Source organism: Callithrix jacchus, chromosome 4 (assembly GCF_049354715.1).
Source record: "Callithrix jacchus isolate 240 chromosome 4, calJac240_pri, whole genome shotgun sequence".
NCBI lineage: Eukaryota > Metazoa > Chordata > Mammalia > Primates > Cebidae > Callithrix > Callithrix jacchus.
The window spans coordinates 106,571,264-106,594,455 of record NC_133505.1 but is presented as its reverse complement, the minus strand read 5'-3'; the positions used below and the strand labels follow the sequence as shown (position 1 = coordinate 106,594,455).

At 44.2% G+C, this 23,192-nt stretch overlaps 1 protein-coding gene across 2 annotated transcripts in view; it reads left to right on the top strand.

Moving 5' to 3' along the window:
• Positions 1–21,392: 21,392 nt before the first annotated feature.
• Positions 21,393–23,192, top strand: part of SIM1 (SIM bHLH transcription factor 1) — an 81,723-nt gene continuing 79,923 nt past the window's right edge. For both annotated transcript variants that reach the window (XM_002746862.5, XM_054254288.2), the window contains exons 1-2: positions 21,393–21,682; positions 22,355–22,978. In XM_002746862.5, the coding sequence (XP_002746908.1) occupies positions 22,804–22,978 (175 nt within the window). In that variant the 5' untranslated portion in view covers positions 21,393–21,682; positions 22,355–22,803. The remainder of the gene's footprint in view (positions 21,683–22,354; positions 22,979–23,192) is intronic.

Genomic DNA, 23,192 nt, shown 5'->3' with positions numbered 1-23,192 from the left:
TTGGTACCTATGGGAAGAAAAAGGAGAAAGTTATTTAGAAATGATGTTCTCTCTGAACTCTTTTGGGGCATCTGTGAATCTCCCTGTGGTCCAAGGCTACCCTTTTTATTCAATTGAGAAGTATGTACATGGGCATCTTCTCTGCTCCATGATGAGACTCTGTCCACAGCAGGCTGAGATGGGATCCTAGCTGAGTGTTTGGGAACACAGTGGAGTTACCCAGGCTACCGGGGGTGCCTGTTCCACAGAGGTCAGCTGTCATGAGCCCATCTGAAATTGGCATCAGGCTAAAACAGGGTGTGTGTTCCCTTGGGCCATAACAGAGGAGCACACTCAGAGGAGGAGCCTCAGGCATCTTAGAAAACTCCAAGTTAAGAGGCACAGGGAACAGCCTGCACAGAGAGTTTTGGACGGCAGCTCCAAAGGGTGACTGTTCCACCTACTGACCCAACCCGATATTTTGGGATTGAGGCTAGAAGTCTTCCACCCCATGAACAAGGAGGATGCTCACCTACTGTTAATGTGAGTATTTGTTTATCTTCGTCAATGATGTATACCTGGATATTTTTATTTGATTCATATAACTTATTAATGTTGTATATAAGTTGAGCTTGACATTTATATTCTTTTATTTACATAATTAAAGTTGTGTGCCTCTAGATTAGAAAAAGGTGTCATATTTATCCCTTTCAGTGGTTATTTGAAATTACTAACCACTCAGGATGGCTTGTCAAAATGGAAAGTGAAGACAGTTATTCTTCTAAACTACTATCAGCTGAATCACTTGCTCAGGAAGTTGGAGAATATAAAGTTAGATTCTGAATTGAATCCTAAAATTCTCAATAATATTTGAATATGGCATATTCTACTGACAAATGTGCTGCGACTTTGAATCACAACAGAATCTGCTCTGGAAAATGAGTTTTGCCTGGAGTCAGTATTTTCCCATAGGCTCTTGGGGGCTGCCTCTGGTGGTCAGCTGCCTAAGAAAGGGAAAGAGAGGGAAAGTACCAAAGAAGGCTCAGGATAAACTGGAAAGATCACACCCTCTGGGCCGACCCTTCTCTGTTTCTCTGTTGCTTCTTTCTCAATCTTTGCTTCAGAAGCTGGTGGTACCTTAAATACACATTGTTTATATAGACAACTCTTCTAATTTGTCACTGTATTGTCAATGCAACGAAAAATTTATTGAGAGAAATCTGCGTGCAAAATACCTCTCCTCCCACTCTGCTCACACATCAAAATACCCTCTGTTTTTGACACATAAAAATATGACTTTAATAAGGGAATAAAATACAGACTCGCTAAGCATTCCTCTAGTTTCCCATCGCCTGTTTCTTTAGTCTCTCTCTCTTTCTGTCTCTCCTTACTATTCATCTTCAAGTCTCCTGATTTGTTGGTGTGGAATGGGGCTGATAGGTCTGGTGTGGGGACAGTAGTGATGAAAATCTCTAACTCCTGAGAGACACAGGTCAAATTTCTGTGTGCTGGCAAAGAAACACACGGTCACTGCCAAAACCACAGAGTAAAGTCTTCTGAAAATCCCCTCAGACAGCAGTGTTTTAGAGTTAAGCCTTTTCATTTATATTTGGACAACCACCTGTTGACTTCTACTGGCACTTGTCAAGGGCGGGTAGATGGCGGGAACCTGGAGCAGAATTAGCCCATTCAAAGGGCTTGGTATTCCCCTTTGAAGAGGCTGCCATTGTTTTTAACTGAGCCTAACCAAGGCTCATAAGATCAAAACATGAAAAACAAAAAGGAAAGAGTTTATTTGGTACAGGGTCTCACTCTCCTCTTGAGATTATCACAGCATTCTCAGACCATCCCTTTTAATCCAGTAATCAATTAGAGCAGTCTTTAAAATGTATTTCCTAGTCCTGAAAGGCAGTCAGCAAGAGCCAGGGGAAAAGACAAAGGAGAAAATCCATGCTGGATGTGGAGGGTGCAATGGTGGGTCCTGCCCAATGACTCCTGCTGTGGCCACACATTTTCCAGGGCAGGTTTTTTTTTCTACCACAGAAAAAGAAGGTGGGATGGAAGCTCCTGAAGCCAGAAGTAAGAGAACAAAATGCAAAATATGCTTCAGTTAGGAAAATCTCGTTTAAGCCTAATTGCAAATTTGTGATGGGAAAGATGTCTGCCAAAGGTTGACATCTTTGGTGAGATGTGGACACTCAGTACTGACTGCATTACCCAATTCTCCAGTTGACCTAGATTAAGCCATTCCACCTACATTTTGGGGTTTACAATGAGCTCCTTATGTCTCAGGGGAATGGATCTGTGGTAGGTGCTTGAAATGGGAAATGAAAAACTGCAAATGTTCTATTACAGGTGGTGGGGAAGAGTAGACAAGACTAAGAAATAAATTAACAACAATAAATTCAAGTATTTTATCAATGTCTGCTATACCCTAGGCCCTGTGGAAACACAATGATGAACCCATTATGGATCCTGCCCAAATAAAAGTGTATATTACTGGCCGGGTGCAGTGGCTAACGCCTGTAATCCTAGGACTTTGGAGGCTGAGGCAGGTGGATCATGAGGTCAAGAGATCGAGACCATCCTGGCCAACATGGTGAAACCCCATCTCTACTAAAAATACAAAAATTAGCTGGGCATGATAGTGCACACCTGTAATCCAAGCTACTCAGGAGGCTGAGGCAGGAGAATGGCTTAAACCCAAGAGGTATAGGTTGCAGTGAGCCGAGATCACGCCACTGCACATTCCAGCCTGACAACAGAGAGAGACTCCGTCTCAAAAAAAAAATGTGTATTAATTATCCTTAACAATCCCTAAAAGATATAAGAAGATAAAACTCAAAACTGTATAGTTGGTCTGGCAAGGTGGCTCATGCCTATAATCCTAGAATTTTTGGAGGCTGTGGTAGGAGGATCACCCAAGGCCAAGAGTTCAAGACCAGCCCAGGCAATATAGGGAGACTTCCATCTCTATAAAAACTGAAAAAGTTTGCCAGGCATGGTGGTACACACTTGCAGTCCTGGTAATTTGGGAGGCTGAGGTGGGAGGATCGCTTGAGCCCAGAAGTTAAGGCTTCAGTGAGCTGTGATCATACCACTGTGCTACAGCCTGAGCAACAGAGTGAGATCTTTTCTCAAACAAAACAAAACGAAAACTGTATAGCTATTTTTCCAGAATACAACATTCTAATATCTCTCTTCTGGAAACAATTTTTTTAGCAATTCAACAGAATAAACAGTGTCTTTTACTTACCAACATAATACTTATTGGGCACCTCTGAAGAGTCAAAATTATGCTAAGGACTAAGAAGCATAGAGACAGCTGAGGTGAGAAAGCCAGTTTTCCCTCCTGCCCATGCACTGTAACATTCTGACAAGGGTAAGCGCCCAGGTCCACCAGGTTCCTCCTGTACCATGGAGGTGGGTTTCACCACAGCTTGCAATTCACTGCCCTTCATTATCATCCATGCCTAGTCCAGCCACTCTCCAACCTAGACACCCAGCCGGGCTTCTACAGAGCTGGGGTAAAACAAGCTAGCTCTGCACGCTCAGGACTAGGGGACCAAAGCCAAACCTAGATGGTATGTCCTTGCCCTCAAAGTCAACATGGTCAGTTCTAAATCAGGGTTTCTGTGAAGTGCTATTGGAATATGAAAGCTTAGTATTTGATTTTGGTGGGTACTCTTTCTCCAGATGAAACTCATCCCTGCCATCCATCCTACAGGTTCATGCCAAATCATTTTCTCCAAAAGGCCATTTGCACTTTGTCATAGCCCAACAGGAACAGATGGGCATATTCACAACATTCAACTGAAAAGAGTTTAATAAAATAACTGTATACAGAAGTGGATCAGGATTCAGGTATCACCAAAGGATGACAAAATACTGAGGAACTAGCAAAAGTTAGATCTTGCCCCAGGTCTGAAAGGCCAAGGAGAGAAAGATGGACTCCCTCAACTGGTGAGAGCCATAGCTATAAAAGGGGGACTGCCCAACAAGGTCGTGGCCTAGAAAAATATGATCACTGTCAAAGCCATGGCAGGAAGGGGAGGAGGCAATGAATATTCCAGCTTTTCTCTCTCCCATCTCCCAGTGGTCACCCACTAGTTAAAGCCAACCAGAAGCTGAAGGGAACCCCATTTCTCTCTGCAGTCTCTGCCTAGATTCAATGTCTATGGCACAGTGAAGAGTAGAAAGATAGAGAATGAATCTGAAGAGCAAGGGGTTCTTTATATTGGCATTTTATATAATTCCTATGGTAAAATTGTAGATCAGCATCTTACCCATTTTACAGATGACAAAAATGAGGCTCCGTCCAATTACATGTCTTAGCCAAGGCCTCACAGCGAATAATCTGGCAGAATCAGAATTCAAATTCAAACAAATTCAAATTCATTGTCTAACTCCAAAATCTGTGTGCTCTAGCCAGGGAAGCTGCACCTGTGACTGGACTCAGGGATTGGTGGGGTCTAGGAAAGCAGCAAGAAGAGAGATCTGAAGATGTCATTCAGGGGTTGATTCTGTTGACTTTGATCACATTCAGGCCATGAACTGAAATAGGAAACCCAGGGATATATTAGTTTTATGTGCCCACCCATGCAGAATATGAGGTCCCTAAAGTAACCAATCATTCAGTGGATGTGTCTAGCATGCAATGTGAATGCAGGTTTGGAGTATCAGGAGGGCTCAAAGCCAAAAAGAAATATTTACAACCATGGAACAGGGTGATGGCTAATAACTTGAGGGTAAAGAACATCACCCAGGGGACTTGCAGGGCAGAGATGAGATGAAGACTCAGGCAGGGCCATCCAAGACCCCTGCACTGAGCAGTTCCTCATTACCAAGGGATTTCAAGGCATTTCATAATGCCTAGCCTGGCACAAAAGGCCCTCCTCCACTGGAACCCAGACTTCAGATTCTTTCTCACCTGATTCCAGCAACCAACTCTCCTCTCTGGTTAAACCTACCTGCACTCTCCCAGCTCTGAGCAGTTCCTCATTACCAAGGGATTTCAAGGCAAGAGGCTGAGGTAAGAGGATTACTTGAGCCCAGGATGTTGAGGCTGGGGTAAGCCAAGATTATGCCATCCCCGGGCAACAGAACAAGACATTGTCTCTTAAAAAAAAAATTAGCCCACCAGTTTGGGATACTTTATGTACAAAGTATCCAGAAATAGTAATGGCAACATTATTTAGAATATATAGGTAGGCTTCCAAAGGGACTATATGAAAGGCAATAGCACTTACTGGGATATATATTATAGCGCCTAAAGTCATGGTGGGTTCAGTAGATAGTCACTGGTCAACTTCTGGCCATAGCAAATACTTTCTTATAATTTGGGGCAAGTTACCAAATTTCCCTCAGTTTCAGTTTCCTACTTGTAATAGTGTCACTTATTTACCAAGCAGATAAAATGAGATGGTGCTTAGCCTGGGCCTGACAGCTAGTGAGGCCTTAATAAATGCTAGAAATCGTTGTTATTATAATTACTTAAGCCCATCAAGTCTGCTTATTAGAGCTAGAAGGAACTACACAGAAAATTCAGTCCCAGGACTTAATTTATAGATGAGCAAATGGATGCTCAGGTGTCAGGCCATGATTAGGTGGGGCTCAGATATAAACCAAGTCCTGTGTTTCTTCATCCACTGGCTGGCACTACTCAATAGTCTGTGACATTTTATACCTGCACAGGCCCATGCTTTTACTTGTATTATAAGTGATGAGGCAGAGTGATCTAAATCTGGTTTTTGTTCATTTTCTGAAGAAATAGAACATTTATATTATCAAATCCAAACTTTCTTGATGAGAGAGGAAAATATAATAAAACATTTAAGACAAATCTTTAAGGCCAGGTGTTGTGGCTCAAGCCTGTAATCCCAGCACTTTGGGAGGCCAAGGCAGGTGGATCACGAGGTCCAGAGATTGAGACCATCCTGGTCATCATGGTGAAACCCTGTGTCTACTAAAAATACAAAAAATTAGCTGGGCATGATGGTTCGTGCCTGTAATCCCAGCTACTCAGGAGGCTGAGGCGGGAGAATTGCTTGAACCCAGGAGGCGGAGGTTGCAGTGAGCCGAGATCGCACCATTGCACTCCAGCCTGGGTAACAAGAGCGAAACTCCGTCTCAAAAAAAAGTCAAATCTTTAGAGAGGAAGAGTTATACTGTAGTTACAAAAATCATTGTTGGTGATCCTAATACCGACACTTACGGTAATAATGAAAGCAAATATGTGAAGGGTGAGGTTGAAGTGAAAGTCATGAGGGTGTTTTGTGCACGATATTTTTTTTTTGTTTGTGTTTTGGGGGTTTGTTTGTTTGTTTTAGACCCTGTCTGGGTCACAGAAAAACACTTGTAATGAAAATTTCCACCTATAGGTGGCAAACTTGTACTGCTGTCACTCTGTCCTTCAGTGCCCTTGCAAATAAATGTCATTGGGGATGGAGATCAAAGTGAAATTTGAAGAAAGAAAACAAGAAATCTAAATGGATCCAGAAACAACATTCTCACAAAAAATGTAAAGGAAAAAAACACATAATAATCTCACAAGATACTTAGTCTGATTAATCTGCAAGAATACCTATGAAATTGCACCAAATGCATTTATTCAGGATCCATTTCAGAGTTCCTACAACATAGCATACCCTGGTTTAGAGTGGGAAAGACTCATCCCTGCCTTGAAAGCCCTGACAGCTTGGAGCCTTCCACCCACAAAGCACTTCCAGCAACAGCTCTCATCTGACTTTTGCTGTTGTCTCTGATGTCAGAGATAAGAAAACAGAAGCTCAGAGACACCTGGGGAGTGGCAGACTGGAGCCCAGCTCCTTAGAGTCCAAGTTTTTTCTCTGTCTGCCACTTTATGCTACCTTCACACAAGACAGAAAGTGACAAAGTCATCCAGGATTTGGAAGTAAGAATAACTAACTCTTCGGGGTTTATCACTCACAGGAAAGCCCCCATTCAAGTGATCCTCCTACCTCTGGTTCTTCCAGAGCCTTTGTAAATAGAATGTCCTTGGACGCCCTCATTTCTACCCTTCACCCCAGCTAACCTACACTTACTCCCTAACTATGGATGGGGGTTGTTTCCCAGAGTGAGGGGCAGGATGCCCTGGGGCCTCTACGAAAAGTAGTGAAGACTTTAATTTACAGTGGCCAGGCTTGGTGGCTCATGTCTGCAGTTCCAGCTACTTAGGAGGCTGAGGTAGAAGATTCACTTGAGCCCAGGAGTTTGAGGTTGCAGTGAGCTGTGATTACGTGCCCACTGCTCTTCAGCCTGGATGACAGAGTGAACAAAAAAAGACTTTATTAATAAGAAATAATTATTCTATTGTATTTTTTAAAACTTGATATAGTATACTTGTTTAAATGTGTTTAATTAAAACACTATTGAGTGCCTGTTTAAACGTGTTAAGAGGGAACGATGTCTTTTTTCGTACATTCCTTGCTCCTTTGAAGATTTTTCTATGTATCATCCCAGGCTTATACCTAAGTATTTACATATATGGAGATATGTTCAGTGTGGATATAGAGAGAATTTTCTTCACCCAATTCATGTAGTACTCTGCTGCTCAGTTTTTTCATTTAACAATGTAACTTAGAGAGCTTTAACTACACATATGTCATGCAGTTTAACGTGACATGAGGTTTATAGTTTAAATGTACCATAATATATAAATCATTCCCTTCTCTACTGTGATGTCTAGGTTGCTTCTGTTTCTTACTATTATAAACAGATCTGTAGTGAAGTCCTTTTATATATAGCTGTGTACATGTACAATATCTCTGAAGGATAAATTCCTTAAAAGAAAAAAATTGATACATAATATCAAAGCATTGTTATGCATTTTGAATTTTAAAATAAATACTGTTAAATTACCCCTCACAAAGACTGCCTTTTTATTGACTCCACCTCTTTCTCATTAATGTTCTATGCACAACCTATAGTTTGGGGCACTTTTATTCTGTTTTAACGTTTTGTTTTGTTTTGAGACATGGTATCACTCTGTCACTCAGTCTGGAGTACAGTCGTGCAATCATGGCTCACTGCAGCCTTGACCTCTTGGGCTCAAGGGGATCCTTCTGCCTTAGCCTCTTGAGTAGCTGGGACTATAGGCACACACCACTGTGCCTGGCTAATTTTTAAAAAGTATTTTTTGTATAGATAAGTCTTGTTATGTTGCCTAGGCCTGTCTCGAACTCCTAAGTTCAAGTGATCCTCCTACCTCAGCCTCTCAAAGTACTGGGATTACAGGTGTTAACCACTGTGCCTGGCCCTATGTTTTAATTTTAATCTTGAAGTCTTCCTTCTCCCTCTTTCTCTCACCCCACACTCAATTCACCAAAAACTCTGTTGGATTTACCTTCAAATATGTCCAGAATCTAGCCACTTCTCACCACCTACTCTGCTATCACTCGGTTGAAGCCACCACTGGATCCCTGTAGTAGTGTCCTATGCATCTCCTTGCTTCTGCTCTGCCCTCCTTCAAACTACTGTCAACACAGCAGCCAGAGTGACCCTGTTAAAACAAGTCGGATCATTCTATCCCACAGCTCAAAATCCTGCAATGTATCCTCACTTCACTTCATAAAAATCCTTAGGATGGCCTCCAAGGACCTATGAGATCTGCACCTACAGTCTCTTCTCTTACATTCTCCTCCTCCCTGTCTGTACTCTGCTACAGACACTGATCTTCTTGCTATTCCATGAATACTACCGGCACACCGCCACTTTAGGGTCTTTGCTCTAGCAGTCCCCTCCTTCCTGATAACTACTTGAATAACTCCCTCACCTCCTTCAAGTTGGGTCAAATTTCTCTTTCTCAGTAAAGCCCTTCCAATACTCTTTTTTTTTTTTTTTTTTTTGAGACGGAGTTTCGCTCTTGTTACCCAGGCTGGAGTGCAATGGCGCGATCTCGGCTCACCGCAACCTCCGCCTCCTGGGTTCAGGCAATTCTCCTGCCTCAGCCTCCTGAGTAGCTGGGATTACAGGCACGCGCCACCATGCCCAGCTAATTTTTTGTATTTTTAGTAGAGACGGGGTTTCACCATGTTGACCAGGATGGTCTCGATCTGTTGACCTCGTGATCCACCCACCTCTGCCTCCCAAAGTGCTGGGATTACAGGCGTAAGCCACCGCGCCCGGCCGCCCTTCCAATACTCTTATTCAAAACTACACACATCCCCACTAGCGCCCTATGCTCCTTGCTCTTCTTCTTTTCCCAGTATTTACAACCCTCTTAACTACTACATAATTAACTTTATTACATTCATTGCCTACCTCCCCCAGTTGAATTTACATGCTGCATGGGTGGGATCTTTGCTGTTTTGTTCACTGAAAAAAATCTTCCATAAATATTTGTAATAGTTGCCATTCCTCTCTTTGTTGCAATGGTGAAATAGCTTCAAAAAGCTGTGGTTTTGACACTGAGTCATTCCCTTGTGGATGATGTTGTCCTACTGCTTTTTAAAAATAAGTTTCAAAAAGGAAAACAGAAAAATTGGACATTATCAAAATTTAAAACTTTTGCCTGTGAAAGACTGTAAAGGGGATGAGAAGACTACAGACTGGGAGAAAATATTTACAAATCACAAATCAAAAAAATCAAAAGTAATAATCTCAGTATATAATCAGAATATACAATCTCAAAACTCAACAGTTTAAAAAACACACACACACAAGCAACTCAATTAGAAAATGAACAAAAACATTAACAGACATTTTACCAAAGGGGATACAGAAATGGCAAATAAGTACATGAGAAGATATCTAACGTTATTTGCCATTAGAAAGATGTAAACTAACAAACACCACAATGATATCAAACCTATCTGAATGGCTAACATAAAAAAAAAAAATCACATCAAATGCTGACCAGGCACAGTGACTTATACCTGTAATCCTAGCCCTTTGGGAGGCCAAGTTGGTTGGATTACTTGAGCCCAGGAGTTTGAGACCAGCTTGGCCACACTTATGAAACCCCGTCTCTACAACAAATATAAAAATTTGTTGGGCGTGGTGGTGTGTGCCTGTAGTCCCAGCTACTTGGGGAGCTCAGGTGAGAGGATCACTTGAGATTGAGAAGTAGAGGCTGCAGAGACACTAGGTAACAGAGAGAAAGACAGTTTCAAAAAAGGAAAAATCAAATGCTGGTGAGAATGTGGAGAAATCAGATCACTCATACATGGTGGTAAGGCTGTAAAAAGATGGAGTCACAAATATAGTTTTACCTTTTCTTTTAAAACTATAAATGGACTTCCCATACCACCCAGCAGTTGTACTTTCAGGCATCTGTCCCAGAGAAATGCAAACTTATGTTCATACAGAAACTTGTACTGCAATGCTCACAGCAGATTTATGTATAATATGCAAAAACCGGAAACCACCCAAATGCTCTTCAACTGGGTGAATGGTTAAAATAAAAATTGTGCAGCATCCATACCATTGAATACTACTCAGAAATGAAAAGGAATGAACTATTGATACATGTAACAATGTGAACTGATGATCTCAAGAGGTTGTGCTGAGTGAAAACACCAATCTCAAAAAGTTACATTGCATATGATTCCATTTACATAACATTCATGAAACAAAATGATCAAGATGGAAAAGAGATAAGTGGTTTCCAGGGTGTAGAGATGGGGATGGAGGGAAAGAGATAGGCGTATCTCTAGAGGGGTAATATAAGGGAGTCTTGTGGTGATGGTGCAATTGTGTATCTTAATTGTGGTGATGGTACACTAAGCTACACGTGATCAGACTGCATAGGACTATGAGTGCACACACACACATGCACACACACACACACACACACACACACACATGCACAAATACAAGGATAACTGGAGAAACCTGAATGAGCTCTGTTCATTGTACCAATGTCACTTTCTTGGTATTTATACACACTGTAGTCATGCAAGATGTTACTAGGGCAGGCAGGGTAAAGGGTACACCAGACTTCCCTATACATTTCCTTGCAACTTCCTGTAAATTCATAATTATTTCTAAATTTAAAAGTTAAGAAAAAAGTTTCAAGAAGAAATCCAGGCCAGCTTTCAATTGAGATGTTTTCCCTTGGGGTTACTCTCCTTATTTCCAATACATCTAACCTTAATTTCTTCTTATTTAGTCTTTTTCCACTCTTCAAGGAAAAGCCTGAAAATACTTACTTGAGTGAACATTATTCTTATGTGGTTCTGGGTAAGCTACTCAGCTCTCTGTTCTTCAGCCTTCCCTTTGGAAACTTGGGGAAATATAATCTGTCCCCAACCTCACAGGAATGCAGAAAGTTACAAACTCACAGAAGTTCCAATTAACTCCTTCCATGCTGATATCATAGAGCACGTGGGAATTGAGGTGAGCACTCTCCTCCAGTGAGCACCCACCACATTCTGGTCAGTGCACAGGCACTTAAAATACACAGTCTCACTGGCCAGGTTTTAGCTCATTCGAAAAAGATGTGAAGGTCCTGTATAACCTACAGCATTGCTGACCATTGAAGAACTAGTGGCTGATAACATTATTAAACAGCATAAATTCAGAGTGGGTTTACAATTCTCAAATTTCCAATTAGTCAAAGCAGTAGTAATATTTAAGTTAGTTTTTTTAAAACGCACAAGCTAATTGTCTAATGCAATTTTCAAAAGAAATATACTTGGCTTTTTAAAGCATTTCCCCCTTAATTTGGGCAACAGATTTCTGAACGATTTTGTGCATGTTGATGAGAAAGTTTTGAAAAACTTTCTCCTTAGTACTTCCCACTTCCATATGTCCATCTCTTTTTCTTCCTCACAGTAGCATTTATTTTCATTCTCTACTTTCTCTGGGATATGCCTTCACTAAACAAATTTGCTCTGTCACCTCTATTCTTACACTCACTGGGAATGAAATGTTATTTCCTAGTCACCCATTAAGTGCTGAAAGTCCTGCAAGATTATTCCCATGCATCATGACAAACATTCTTTGAACTGTGTCACTTGAGCCTTGAATCAGCAAGGAGGATAGTTTTGGGAGGGCTGTTGCTAGACCATACAGTGTCTTTGTGCAAATTGGAAAAAGACCTCACCTCTGGATGGGACACAGGACTAAGCTAGGGCTGAATTTCAGCCCTTACCTGCATGGATGAGACACAGCCTCCTTAGTAAGACCCAGAAGTTATGGACGGCACTCTCAAAAATAAACTCAGCTCATCATCACTTTTGTACCCAAATCCACTTGTTGACTTACAGTGATTCCAAGAGTGATCACTTGACTCTTTTATGACCCAGTTTTTTTTCCTGTGTTAGAGTAAAAAAATTTATAAAATACTTAGTCATGAGGTTTTACAAACCTGTCCTGTACAGGTTTCTTATTTATCATTATGACAGTGGTACTAGTACTCATTGGGAGATAAGCAGATTACTCAACTTTGGGACAAATCAGAGTTCTAAATAAGACAGGATACACCAGATATTTTTAGCCTTGTTTAGTTTTCCTCTTCCAGTGCAGTGATCTGTGACTCAACAAAGCCCAACATTCACAACCTGCTGTCAGGGGCCTGATGCATGCATTATCTTGAGTTGAATGAGAACATTTGACTCCTTTGTCAATTTGCAGTAGAACACACCTTCCAGATTTTCTACACTGTGTGATACCAGCAGTGAATATTTCTCATTCAGTGTTCACCTCTGTCAGCTAGTCTGAAAATTGGAACCAGAAATGCTTGACAAATCACTGGCTACATCATGGTTACAGGTGGTGACACATTGCTGCTGATGCTGCTTATTCATGAAACTGGAGGTTAACACCCCGATTCTGAGATGTAAACTAGGGAAAACCCCACATAAAGTATCAGCACTGAGCAGAATAACAGACAGACAATTTTCAACTGAAATGCCGGTTATTAGAAGTCATGTGGAGTCAGGAGTTGCCATGGAATCCATTTGTTTCTAAACCAGCTCCTCCTGCTGGAATAGTTTCTCATTATCATGTCTTTCGTATGGGGTTGGGGGAGAAAGAAAGTGAGAGTGGCATCTAATATAAAACTATGTTATAATTTCAAAGCTCTGAGGCCTTAAAATAAATAGAAAATTAAAAGTTTTTAGGGAAGTTAATGTAAAATTTGAACACCCATTTATATTGTTGTTTGGCTTGGGGTAAAACAACCATATTTCCAACAAGATTTCTTTTCTGTGACTTTTGGTTATTCAAGGAGAATACACAGTAGCTTATGGTATAACATTTATCTTCACTAACTAGTTATCAGATGTCCAGGAGTGAAAATAAATATCAAAGCAGATCTAAACTGAGATGGGCTGCACATTTGCAGTGCACATGTTTTCCTCTGTTTTCTCCTACGTATCATTTTTATTTAGATTCTTAACCAGACCATTATGGCTTTTCCTCCTGTGAAACTGCTGATGAGTCTATCCCCTTGATTCCTCCAAGTTATTTGTTCAAATCATGAGAAGTGATTGGCTAGCATATGTTAATGCTTGAGTTGTTTCTTCCATGAAGTCTCCCATGTGTTTGTAGGTAAAATACAGAAACAGATTGATCAAATATCAACTTGGGACAATTGAATTTCAAACCATACAGAATCCAGAAATTAATCACTGTTTTAACATATGTATGATATAATTGATTATAATTAGACAGAAGATCTGTTGAACGAAGATACATTAGAATTATATTTGCATATTTATCTTGTTCTGTGTTTTCTATGAAAGAATGTTAAATGCTTCATATGAGAAAAAGTGTGGGTAGATGACTCCAGAATCTTGAATCTGTGCTTCTCATTGTCTCCACTTTTGAGTGTTGACTAGTGAGCTACCCGCAGGGATTCAAGAAAGGCTCAGCTGTATTTAAAACCAGGCCCCACATCATCCACCTGCCCAAGGATTTACCCAACTCAGAGCCAAGGCATCCACTGCCCTCAAATAATTTGGGTTGACTGCTTACAGGAGAGCCCTTAGGCATATGAAAAAGCAGCCCTTAGGCATATGAAAAGATGCCAAACCTCCATAATAGAAGAAAAAAATTAAAACTCAATTTTCACTTATTAGACTGGGAAAAAAGTTAATAATGTGCTTCACTGCAAGACTGTAGGGAAACAGTCACCCTCACACATTGCTGATGAGAGTGTCAGTTGGCAAAACTGTCATGGAGGGCAATTTAGCAATGTTTATCAGGAGTACAAACCCACGTATCCTTTGATATAGCAACTCCGTTTTTTGGAATTTGTCCTGTAGGTGTACTTGTACACAGGTAAATGACATGTGTACAGCGTTATCCACTGCAGCATTGTTTGTGATCGCAATAATGGGAAACACGCCTAAATGCCCTCAGTGGGTGAAAGGTTAAAAAATTTATATTGATATTTCCTGGAATGCTATACAGATGTTTAAGAAAGAAAGGATGAAGCAGCTTTCTGTATACTGTCATGAAATGTGAAAGAAAATCAAGGTGAAGAACGGTGTGTAAAATAGAAATCTTAATGTTTGCTTGAAACTCCAGAAAAATAATAAGAAGCTAAGTAGTTGTATAGCAGCAGATATAAACTGGTAGCCCAAGACCCATTCACTTGGTTTGCATAGTGTGTTAAAATTAGGTTTTCTTTAATAAGCTAGATTTCTAGGTAAGGAAAATAAGTGAAGCAGCCCAGGTGTTAAGATAAGAAATGGTGCTGGTAACCTACTCTGTCTGGATTTTCCACTCGGTTTTAGGGTGGAGGGACTCTGCAGTGGGAGCCCTGAGGAGATGAACAGTTTCATACCAGAGATGAAGCTGTGACTCATGGATAGAAATCCTCATCCCAAACCTGTCTCCAAGTTTCTGAAAGAGACTTGGAAACCACCACTGGGAAAAGGCATGCCCAGCATCCACATCATCCCAGGTGTACCCAGGAGCAGCACTAACTTACCATTTCATTTCACACCATAGTCACAGTGCCTAGAACCCATGTAGTTTTATGGTCTAAGAAAAATGTTTCAATGGTTATTTCTTTTACCATCAGAAGAAAAAAATAAATACATAAAATAATGAATATATGATAATGAAACCAACCTGAATTATGCTCATCCGTTTACCAATGCAGTTGCAAAATATAATTTAAAAATATTTTCTTATGCAGGATGGAACCATAAAAGCATGACAAAAGTGCTTAAGGATCAACAAAATAAGGTCATAATGTGACCTTGCACAAGAGGAAGCACTTGCCACTTGAGGGGAGGCCTAGACCTCCCTGGCCCAATGCATCCAGGCAGGGCCTCCTTCTCTGAGACCACCCCCCTGCACCAACCTCACACACACACACACACACACACACACACACACACCACATATCTTGAACACTTTATGCTTAAGTGGTCTTGAAAAATGAAGGAACAGGTTTGGGGCCAAAAGGAGAACCAATGTTGTCTGCTATCTTTCCAGTGTGTCCCACCCCTGCTTGACTGAACCAAACTCTCTGGACTTCTTTCTGCAACATAGCTGAGAACCTCAGAACACTGGAACATTCTGAGAGCACCCTTTGTATTTCCCTGCTCTTCTGAAGCCAAACACCCATGGAAGGTTGGTCTGGCTAAGGCCCCAGCTTCCTCTCCCTCTTCTTGGGACCAACCTCTTTCCTAAGGAGGCAGGAATGAGCCATCTTCAGAGACCTCATCGCTATCACAGAGGACAGCCTCACTCCTGGGCCTCAACTCGATTGCACTATCATTCTATGCTGTATGTTCAAGATCCTACATACTAGGGCCATCGGTTCGAATATTTTCCCTCCTCATAGTCTTCTACTTCAAAAGTAGGCTGAGAAAAAGCAGACTAATGCATTCTTTTTTTAGACGGATTCTCACTCCCTCACTCAGGCTGGTGTGCAGTGACGCGATCTCAGCCACTGCCTTCGCCTCCCGGGTTCAAGCGATTCTCCTGCCTCAGCCTCCTTACTAGCTGGGACTGCAGGCGCGCGCCACCACTCCTGGCTAATTTTTGTATTTTTAGTAGAGACGAGGTTTCACTGTGTTGGTTAGGCTGGTCTCAAAATCCTGTCCTAGTGATCCCCCACCTCGGCCTCCCAAAGTGCTGGGATTACAGGCGGGAGCCACCGCACCCGGCCGGCAATGGTTCTTAAAGTGTAGGTCCCATACCAGCAATATCACCCGGAAACCAGTTAGACACGAAAATAAATTATCGGGCTCCACCCCAGATCTAATGAATCATAAACTCTGGAAGTGAGGCCCAGCAATCTGTGTTTTAAGCAGCCTTCCAGTCAATTCCCATGCACACTCAAGTTCCAAAACCGCGCTAAGAGCAAAAGCGCCCAGATTTTCAAGGGCAGACTCCCAAGTCTCAGGCCCAGAGGTGATGAGTCCAGGGTAGGACCCAGGAATGTGCCCCAGACTCCCGAATCACTGGTTCTTCGGCCCAGACTAGCACAGTGGTGCTTTCCCGGGGTCCTGGGGTTGCGACGCGAAAGCTAGAACAGCTATTGGAGGCTCAGGGCTTGGAGATGCAACCACCTCAGCAGGGGGGCGCCCTCAGCTGTGTTAAGCTGCCACTGCCACTGCATCCCGGGGCGGGTCCAGGGCCCCTCACTGCGCAGCCGGGGGCGGCGTCGGCGCCCCTTGCTCTGAGCTCATCCTTGCTCCCGCTTCCCCCCATTCGTAGCTCCCTAGTGTTCTGAGGCCCTACGCCCCCTTACGGAAAGCCAATTCCGGAGTCGGACCAGGATTTCCGATTCCTAAATCAGGGTGGGGCCTTAGGGCCCAAATTTAAAAGCCGCCCTCCTCCCCCACCGTCATCCCAAGCTACCCAGAGGCTCGGCCAGACTAGAAGCCGGCCGTCTATTTACAGATTGGAAGGATCTTCCTCCCCAGAATCTTTTACCCACCTACGCCACTTCCGAGGGTACACTGGCACCAGGGGCTAGAAGGAAAGTTGGGGTTCAGAGAAAGGAAGAACTCTCTAGAAACTTAGTCCAAAAGCTCTCAAAGCCAGAGGGGCTTAAGTGCTAACCTGAAGTTACAGATAGGTACCTGCTCTCCAACCCATTCTGATGTCCCTTACCCTTTTTCAGGCCACTGACCCCAGCCCGTCCCTCCAGCCGCCCGCCTGGGCCTCGTGAGCGTAGGCCTGACGCAGCCACCTTTTACCAAGAGCAGAGTTTGGTTTGAAATTCGGGAACCTACTTAAGAATCAAAGTGTCTTTTAGCTCGAGTTTCCAATGCAGTGTTTATCTACAGAGTTAGAACCCCTCAGTTGCGTGCCTGTATTCAGCGTTGCTGAAATTTATGTACGCACAGTGTCCTCTGCTCGATTTCTGGAAAATAAAAGTGTGAAAGTGCCTGGACCTGGAGTGGCAGGCACCCACCTGCTCCCATCCTCAAAATGCACAGACTGATTTCTTTCCAGCTAGCAATTATATTTTAAAATATTTATAATATTTTAAACCTTAAAAATTTTGTCTGCAAATACAATGATGCACAATTCAAGAAGCACTTATTTTTTAGCGGCCATTCAAGGTTATGTATATTACACTATGGTTTCCAATATCTGCAAAATTAACCATACTGTTCAGAGAAACTATAAGAAACCCTTACTTGTATTCGCCAATCTCATTTTCCAACTTGGTGCACTTTCTTTTTTTTCTTTTTCTAGTGTGTAACCACTGAAGCGAATCTGGGGGTATTTCAAGGGTCAATTTAGGGAGACAACTGAAAAGCATCACCTCAGAAAAGGTTTTTAAAAATTTTAGATACATAAAATATGCTTTCCAAAACGTCCCTATCAAACAAGTAATATTTACTATAACTTTTAACATAGCAAATATAACCGTATTTTGGGGGGCTCCTACCCTTTGTTTGGGGTCAAGGTTACAAGTGTCCCTTGTTTCTGCCTCAATAACATAACGACTTCGCAGAGACGTGAACGTCTAAATGTGGTAATAAAATGAGTCTAGGGCAATACTACATTATCTAAGTTATTGGCAGTAGAAAATGTTAGTATTTCCTAAGACAATTGTGTGTCCCTAGATAACTTGTGCTTTTCAGTGATAGAGTAAACATCAGATTTTGTATCTTGATTATAAATATATCCTTCATCCTGACCTTGGACACTGAGCAAAATCCATGTCTGTGAGCTTTCGGTAACTGTGCATGTGGGACATGCGAGCATGTAAAAGTGTATGTGTGCATCCCTAGCAGTCTGCAAAAAAAAAAAAAAAAAAAAAAAAAGGAAGAGAAGGGTGGTGGACAGAAATTATTTTACTTTTGATAAGATGCTCAAACATCCTGGAGCAGAGAAGAGTTACTAGAGGAGTTATCCGAAGGCAGGGTGGAGGTCTGTGCCAGAGCAAGGATAGGGGCCGAGGCGCTGAACTCCGGCTCGGCTGTTTGCACCGGAATTCCACCATGCTGTCACTGGTTCTTTTACAACCGAAGGTTCACCTTCTGTAGTCTTGATTTTGCCTTTTGCCAGGAGGGGTCAGAAGGCTCTGAGATGTGCCCTCCCCCTTCTTTCTGGGTGCGCGCGGCATTCTGGACATTGCGCGCACAGGAGCGTGGGTTCCCGAATCCACCCGGCTGGCTCCCCAGGACCACTGGGCTAGAGTCACGGACACCTGCACGTCCTGGCGTCCGAGGTCAAGGGCAGGTTCCATGAGGGCAGCATCCCGGGTTGCCCCAGAAGTGGCAGGAACTCACACGAGGCTGTTGGCCCTGCTTGGTAGGGGAAGGAGGGAGATACTTGTTTGCAGCCCGGCATGGGTTTTCTCCCACATCAGAATCGTATTATGGGTGCCTGAGGTTCCAGAGGCTAAGTGGCGGCCTAGATTCTGTAAGGATCTCTATTTGGGGTTAGTGGGTCGCCCGTGGCCGTCTCTTCGTTTCTCGGGTTTTTCTCCTTATATTGGCAAAGCGGATGGTAGGATTAGCATCTGAGCCTCAAGAAATTCATTTAAAATTTCCCATGCTAGAGGCGAACGCAAATCCTCAGAACACGTGGTAGGCACCTGAGGTTCCGGTTCACGGTTCACGCCTCCGGCTACAGGGCGCGTGGGGGACTGGCTGGCGGGGTCCCCGGGAGGGTGTAGAGCCAGGTCCCTGCGCCCGGGCGGAGGAGTGAAGGAGTCGCATTCCGGCTCCAACCTAGGTTCAAAGATTAGAAAAACAGGTGTTACGTCGTCATGCTAATTCACTCTCTCGGTAAACGCGGCTCAGACAGTTGTGTGCTGAGGGCTTATCCAGAGGCCGTCACCTCGTGGTCGTGCATTCACTTTGTTTATTAAACGGCATCTACTCGGTTCATTGACAACTGAGCTTCATTGGGACATTGGAACAGCCCGCCCAACCCCCCGCCCCACCCCAGGACATCAGTCTTAAGCATGAAGACTTCCTTACTCATTTTGCCCATCTTACTTCGGAAGGCAAAATTACTGCATTTCTTCCTCTGGAAACCCATCATTGCCTGACTCCCTACGCCCCCCGCCCCCAAAAAGTCTCTGCTGTGGACACAGGTTTCAGACCCCTGAGAGGCACTTCCACACCGGTATGTTGTTCTAAGTAGACATAGGGTTGGCATAACCACAGACTTGACTGAAATCCTCTCTAGAACACAGTTGAATAAAAAAAACCACCTCTTAACCCAAAGTGTCATTGCTTCGCCTGGCAGCTATATCTGACCCTGTTGGAGGAGAGAGGAGGGTCAAGAAAGATTATTTTCCTTCTCCACAGGCACCCTCCACCCCTGGCTTTACGCGTAGTAGCCAACTTGACCTTATCTGATCTTTCTGGAATCTTGTGTATAAGTGAGCCATAGTGCATCTCTTGCTATCTTCGTAGCTATCTCTTGTTAAAAGTGCATCATTGGGTGGTTGGAAGCCGCCCAGAACCAGGTCTCTAAGTCGCCTCAGCCACTGGGAAAATGACTCGTCCTGGATTAGAGTCCATTAGCTGGATTCCAGTTTTGAAAGACCTATAAAATTTCCATGCTTCTTTTTCTTTCTATCCAAAACGTTTACCTCCTTCAGCCAGGTGTTGCCCAGATGTGTAAATACCACCAGAAAACTCCTGTTGTCCTTCTACGACGATCTTACTGCCATCGGGCGGCAAAGAGGTGGCAGATGTCTGTATTTTTGAACAAACATTCTTAAAGTTGTTTTGAATATCAGCAGAATGGCACACACCCCTCTTCAAAGTATTTATTTTCTCAGTGGCAATTAGCACCATAAACGAGAGGATAAGTGACCCGTCACTGGTGTTCTCACAGATTTTTATGGCAGATGAAACAACTGCCTCCAAACGCACCTCCAGGATCCGAATCTAGTCACCCGCAGTACCAAAACCAAGGCGGGAATCGAGTCTGTAGGGGTGATTCGTGAGCACAACTGTTTTTGGGACGAGTTGACTTTTTCTTGCTGCTATCTGTTGTGTTTTCTCAGTTCAGAGAAAGAAAAGGCTTTCAAATTAGAGATCTCTAAGAGATAATTAGCAAGAGTCCTGGCCAGCGTTTGTTTAAACAGCTCCTATTAGGGAAATGTGAGCAACATTAAGTCTATTCATGCAGACTGTATCCTTTCTGTAAGGAATATTCATGTTGGACCTTTGTTTTCTGAAACAAAACAGGAAAAATAGTTGGCTGATATTTAAGATAACGGACTGTGGTGAGCTATGCATCTCTACATATCAATCACTCGAATTCTATTTTGCCACGAAATGTAACCTCTTCCCCTAATGTCCCCCTCGCTGCTCCCCAAAGGAAAACTCCCCGACCGAGCTTTCCAGGGTGAAAATAATCACCCCCCGCCAAACCCAATCCATTTAGAAAAAGACGCACTTCTTTGGGATTAAAGACAGTTAACTGTATTTATTTCCTCTGGCAATGAATTCCGTGTGGCCGTCTTCAGAGAAACGAAAAAGAGAAAAAGCCCCAAACCGGCCTCACGCACGCCGTCTGCCCGCGACTGCCCAAGGGATGGGCCTTTGGGCGAACCTTGACTCCTCCGCTGGGAGACCCAGTCAGCCCCGCCGACCTCGGCGGCCTCTGGACGTCCCCGGCTCTGCGGGGCCGCCGCGTTGGACCGAGCGCTCAACCACCCAACTCCGGGGAGCCCGAGGAGCGCGGGTCGCGCCCAACATCGGGAGGGCCCGGGAGGCCGCGAGCAACGGCGGCAAACTGACAGCGCCGACCCCGCACCCGGTGCTCTTTAGGAGCGCAGGGGCCGCGCTGGTAGTAAGATCCAGAGCCCCGAGCCTGGGCGAGCGGGAGGCGGTGCGGGGCCGACTCGCGTCACTCAGCCCTATTGGCCAATGAGCGCCTCGCCCCGGGCCGCGCCAGGCCAATGGGAGGCGAGGAGGCTGGTGAGTGGCATTGAGGGAGGCGGGAGAGAGGCGGCTCGGGAGTGAAGTTGAAGCTAAATCCTTAAGCTATAAAGAAGTTACGGGGGGCAGTTTTCGGCTTCCAATTAGGCATAATAGTGAACTGGCTTCGTAGCAACTACGGAGGCCCAGGATTCTAAAATCACCTAACTCGTCCCAAAGCTTGCATCCTCCTCTTTCTGCCACGCACCCCTCCCCCAATTCATGATCCAGAAAAGGGAGCCGGGAATGCTCTGCTCCTCTCTGTCGGTGGGAAGCGGAGAGGCCGGCGGAGTCGCTGGGTTGGACGGTAGGCATGAATACAGTTAGGAGATGGGCGCCCCCGAACCCTCTGCCGCCTGTGGGGACTGAAGGTAGGTGAAACAGAAGACACCTCGCGCCCGCCCAGTGGCCGCGCAGCTCGGCGGCGGTGCGGGAGAGGCCGCGGAGCCTCCCACCCCCGGGGTGCCTGAGAGGGGCTGTCGCGAGCGCGCCACCTGTTAACCTGGCGCTGTCGGGCCCCGCTGGTTGCCGCCCCTGCTGGGCAGCCCGAGCGCTAGGTCGCCTTGGGAGTCCCGAGGGACTTGGTGTGTGTCACTTTTTGAGGAATCCCTCGGACTTGAGATCCAAGTTAAAGAGGTAGCCACGGTCCAGATCTGCCAAGGTCGGGAACTGAAGGCCCCGCCGCGCAGAGGAGAAATTCTGATTTGCAGAAACCTACTTTCCTGGGACGTGCGCCTGGCTTGGGCGCGGGCTCGGGGACCCGCTGAGAGAAGTCCACTGCGGGTCTTCGAAAATATGCATTTTGTTGTTTGGGCAGCTTCCAGGGAGTCGGGGGTATGCGGCTGGCATAGGTGAGGGAATGCCAGCATTATTTGCAGGGAAACTGTCTCGCTGCTGATTTACCCGTTTCTTTAAAAACAAACCCAAAACGCCTGGCTAGGCGCTGTGAGGCCCTTCTCAGCAGTGTTTTTGGAATTGGGGCAAGTGTGTGAGTGCTTGTGGAGCCGCGGATCTCTTACGCTCTGATGCAATTGTCTTCACAGGAGCCTGAAAGAGTTGTCTGGGGTTCCTGCTCTTCCTAAAGAGGCTCGGAGCCACCTTAAATGCCGCGAGACTGAAGAGCAAAGGTCGGAGATTAGTATGTCGATTTTCCGAGGACCAGGGTTCGAAGCGCGGAGTGGAAGAAAAGGCTGGCTCCTCAGGGGTCCCTCCGGCATTTGATACCCGGAGACCCCCAGGATTGCCCATATTGCGGTGGATCAGCAAATTTCCTATCCGGCATCCCGCATTTTCAAAGAAAATAGTTTCTGTTCATCCTTGCTGGCCTTTTACTGCCATCAATACACTGTTCCTGGTGCAGATCCTTCAGCCTCTTCATTCAAAGTATGTTTTATGTTTTTACCAAATATGATCTCTAATTGAAAGTTTATTTTTTGGTTTTGGATGAATCTGCGGAGCTTAGGTTGTAAGAAGAAAGGGGGAACAAGACACAATGAAAGAAAAGTCCAAAAATGCTGCCCGGACTAGGAGGGAGAAGGAAAACAGTGAATTTTATGAACTGGCTAAATTACTGCCTTTGCCCTCGGCTATCACCTCGCAGCTGGACAAAGCATCCATAATCAGACTCACGACCAGCTATCTCAAAATGAGAGTGGTGTTCCCAGAAGGTAAGTGACTTTGCCCAGATGGAATTTCAGAGGCAGAAGGGGCAGGGGATTTGCCAGGCGAGAAGCCTACACCACTGACTGGAGAAATTCATACATATTTACTTAGATACTCTGCAAAGGGAAGTTTAGCTCGGCTGCTTCACTAAGGTCCTCACTGAACTCAGAATTTCTGTTGTTTTTTCAAAGCTCCCTCTACTTCCCCATTAATACTTTC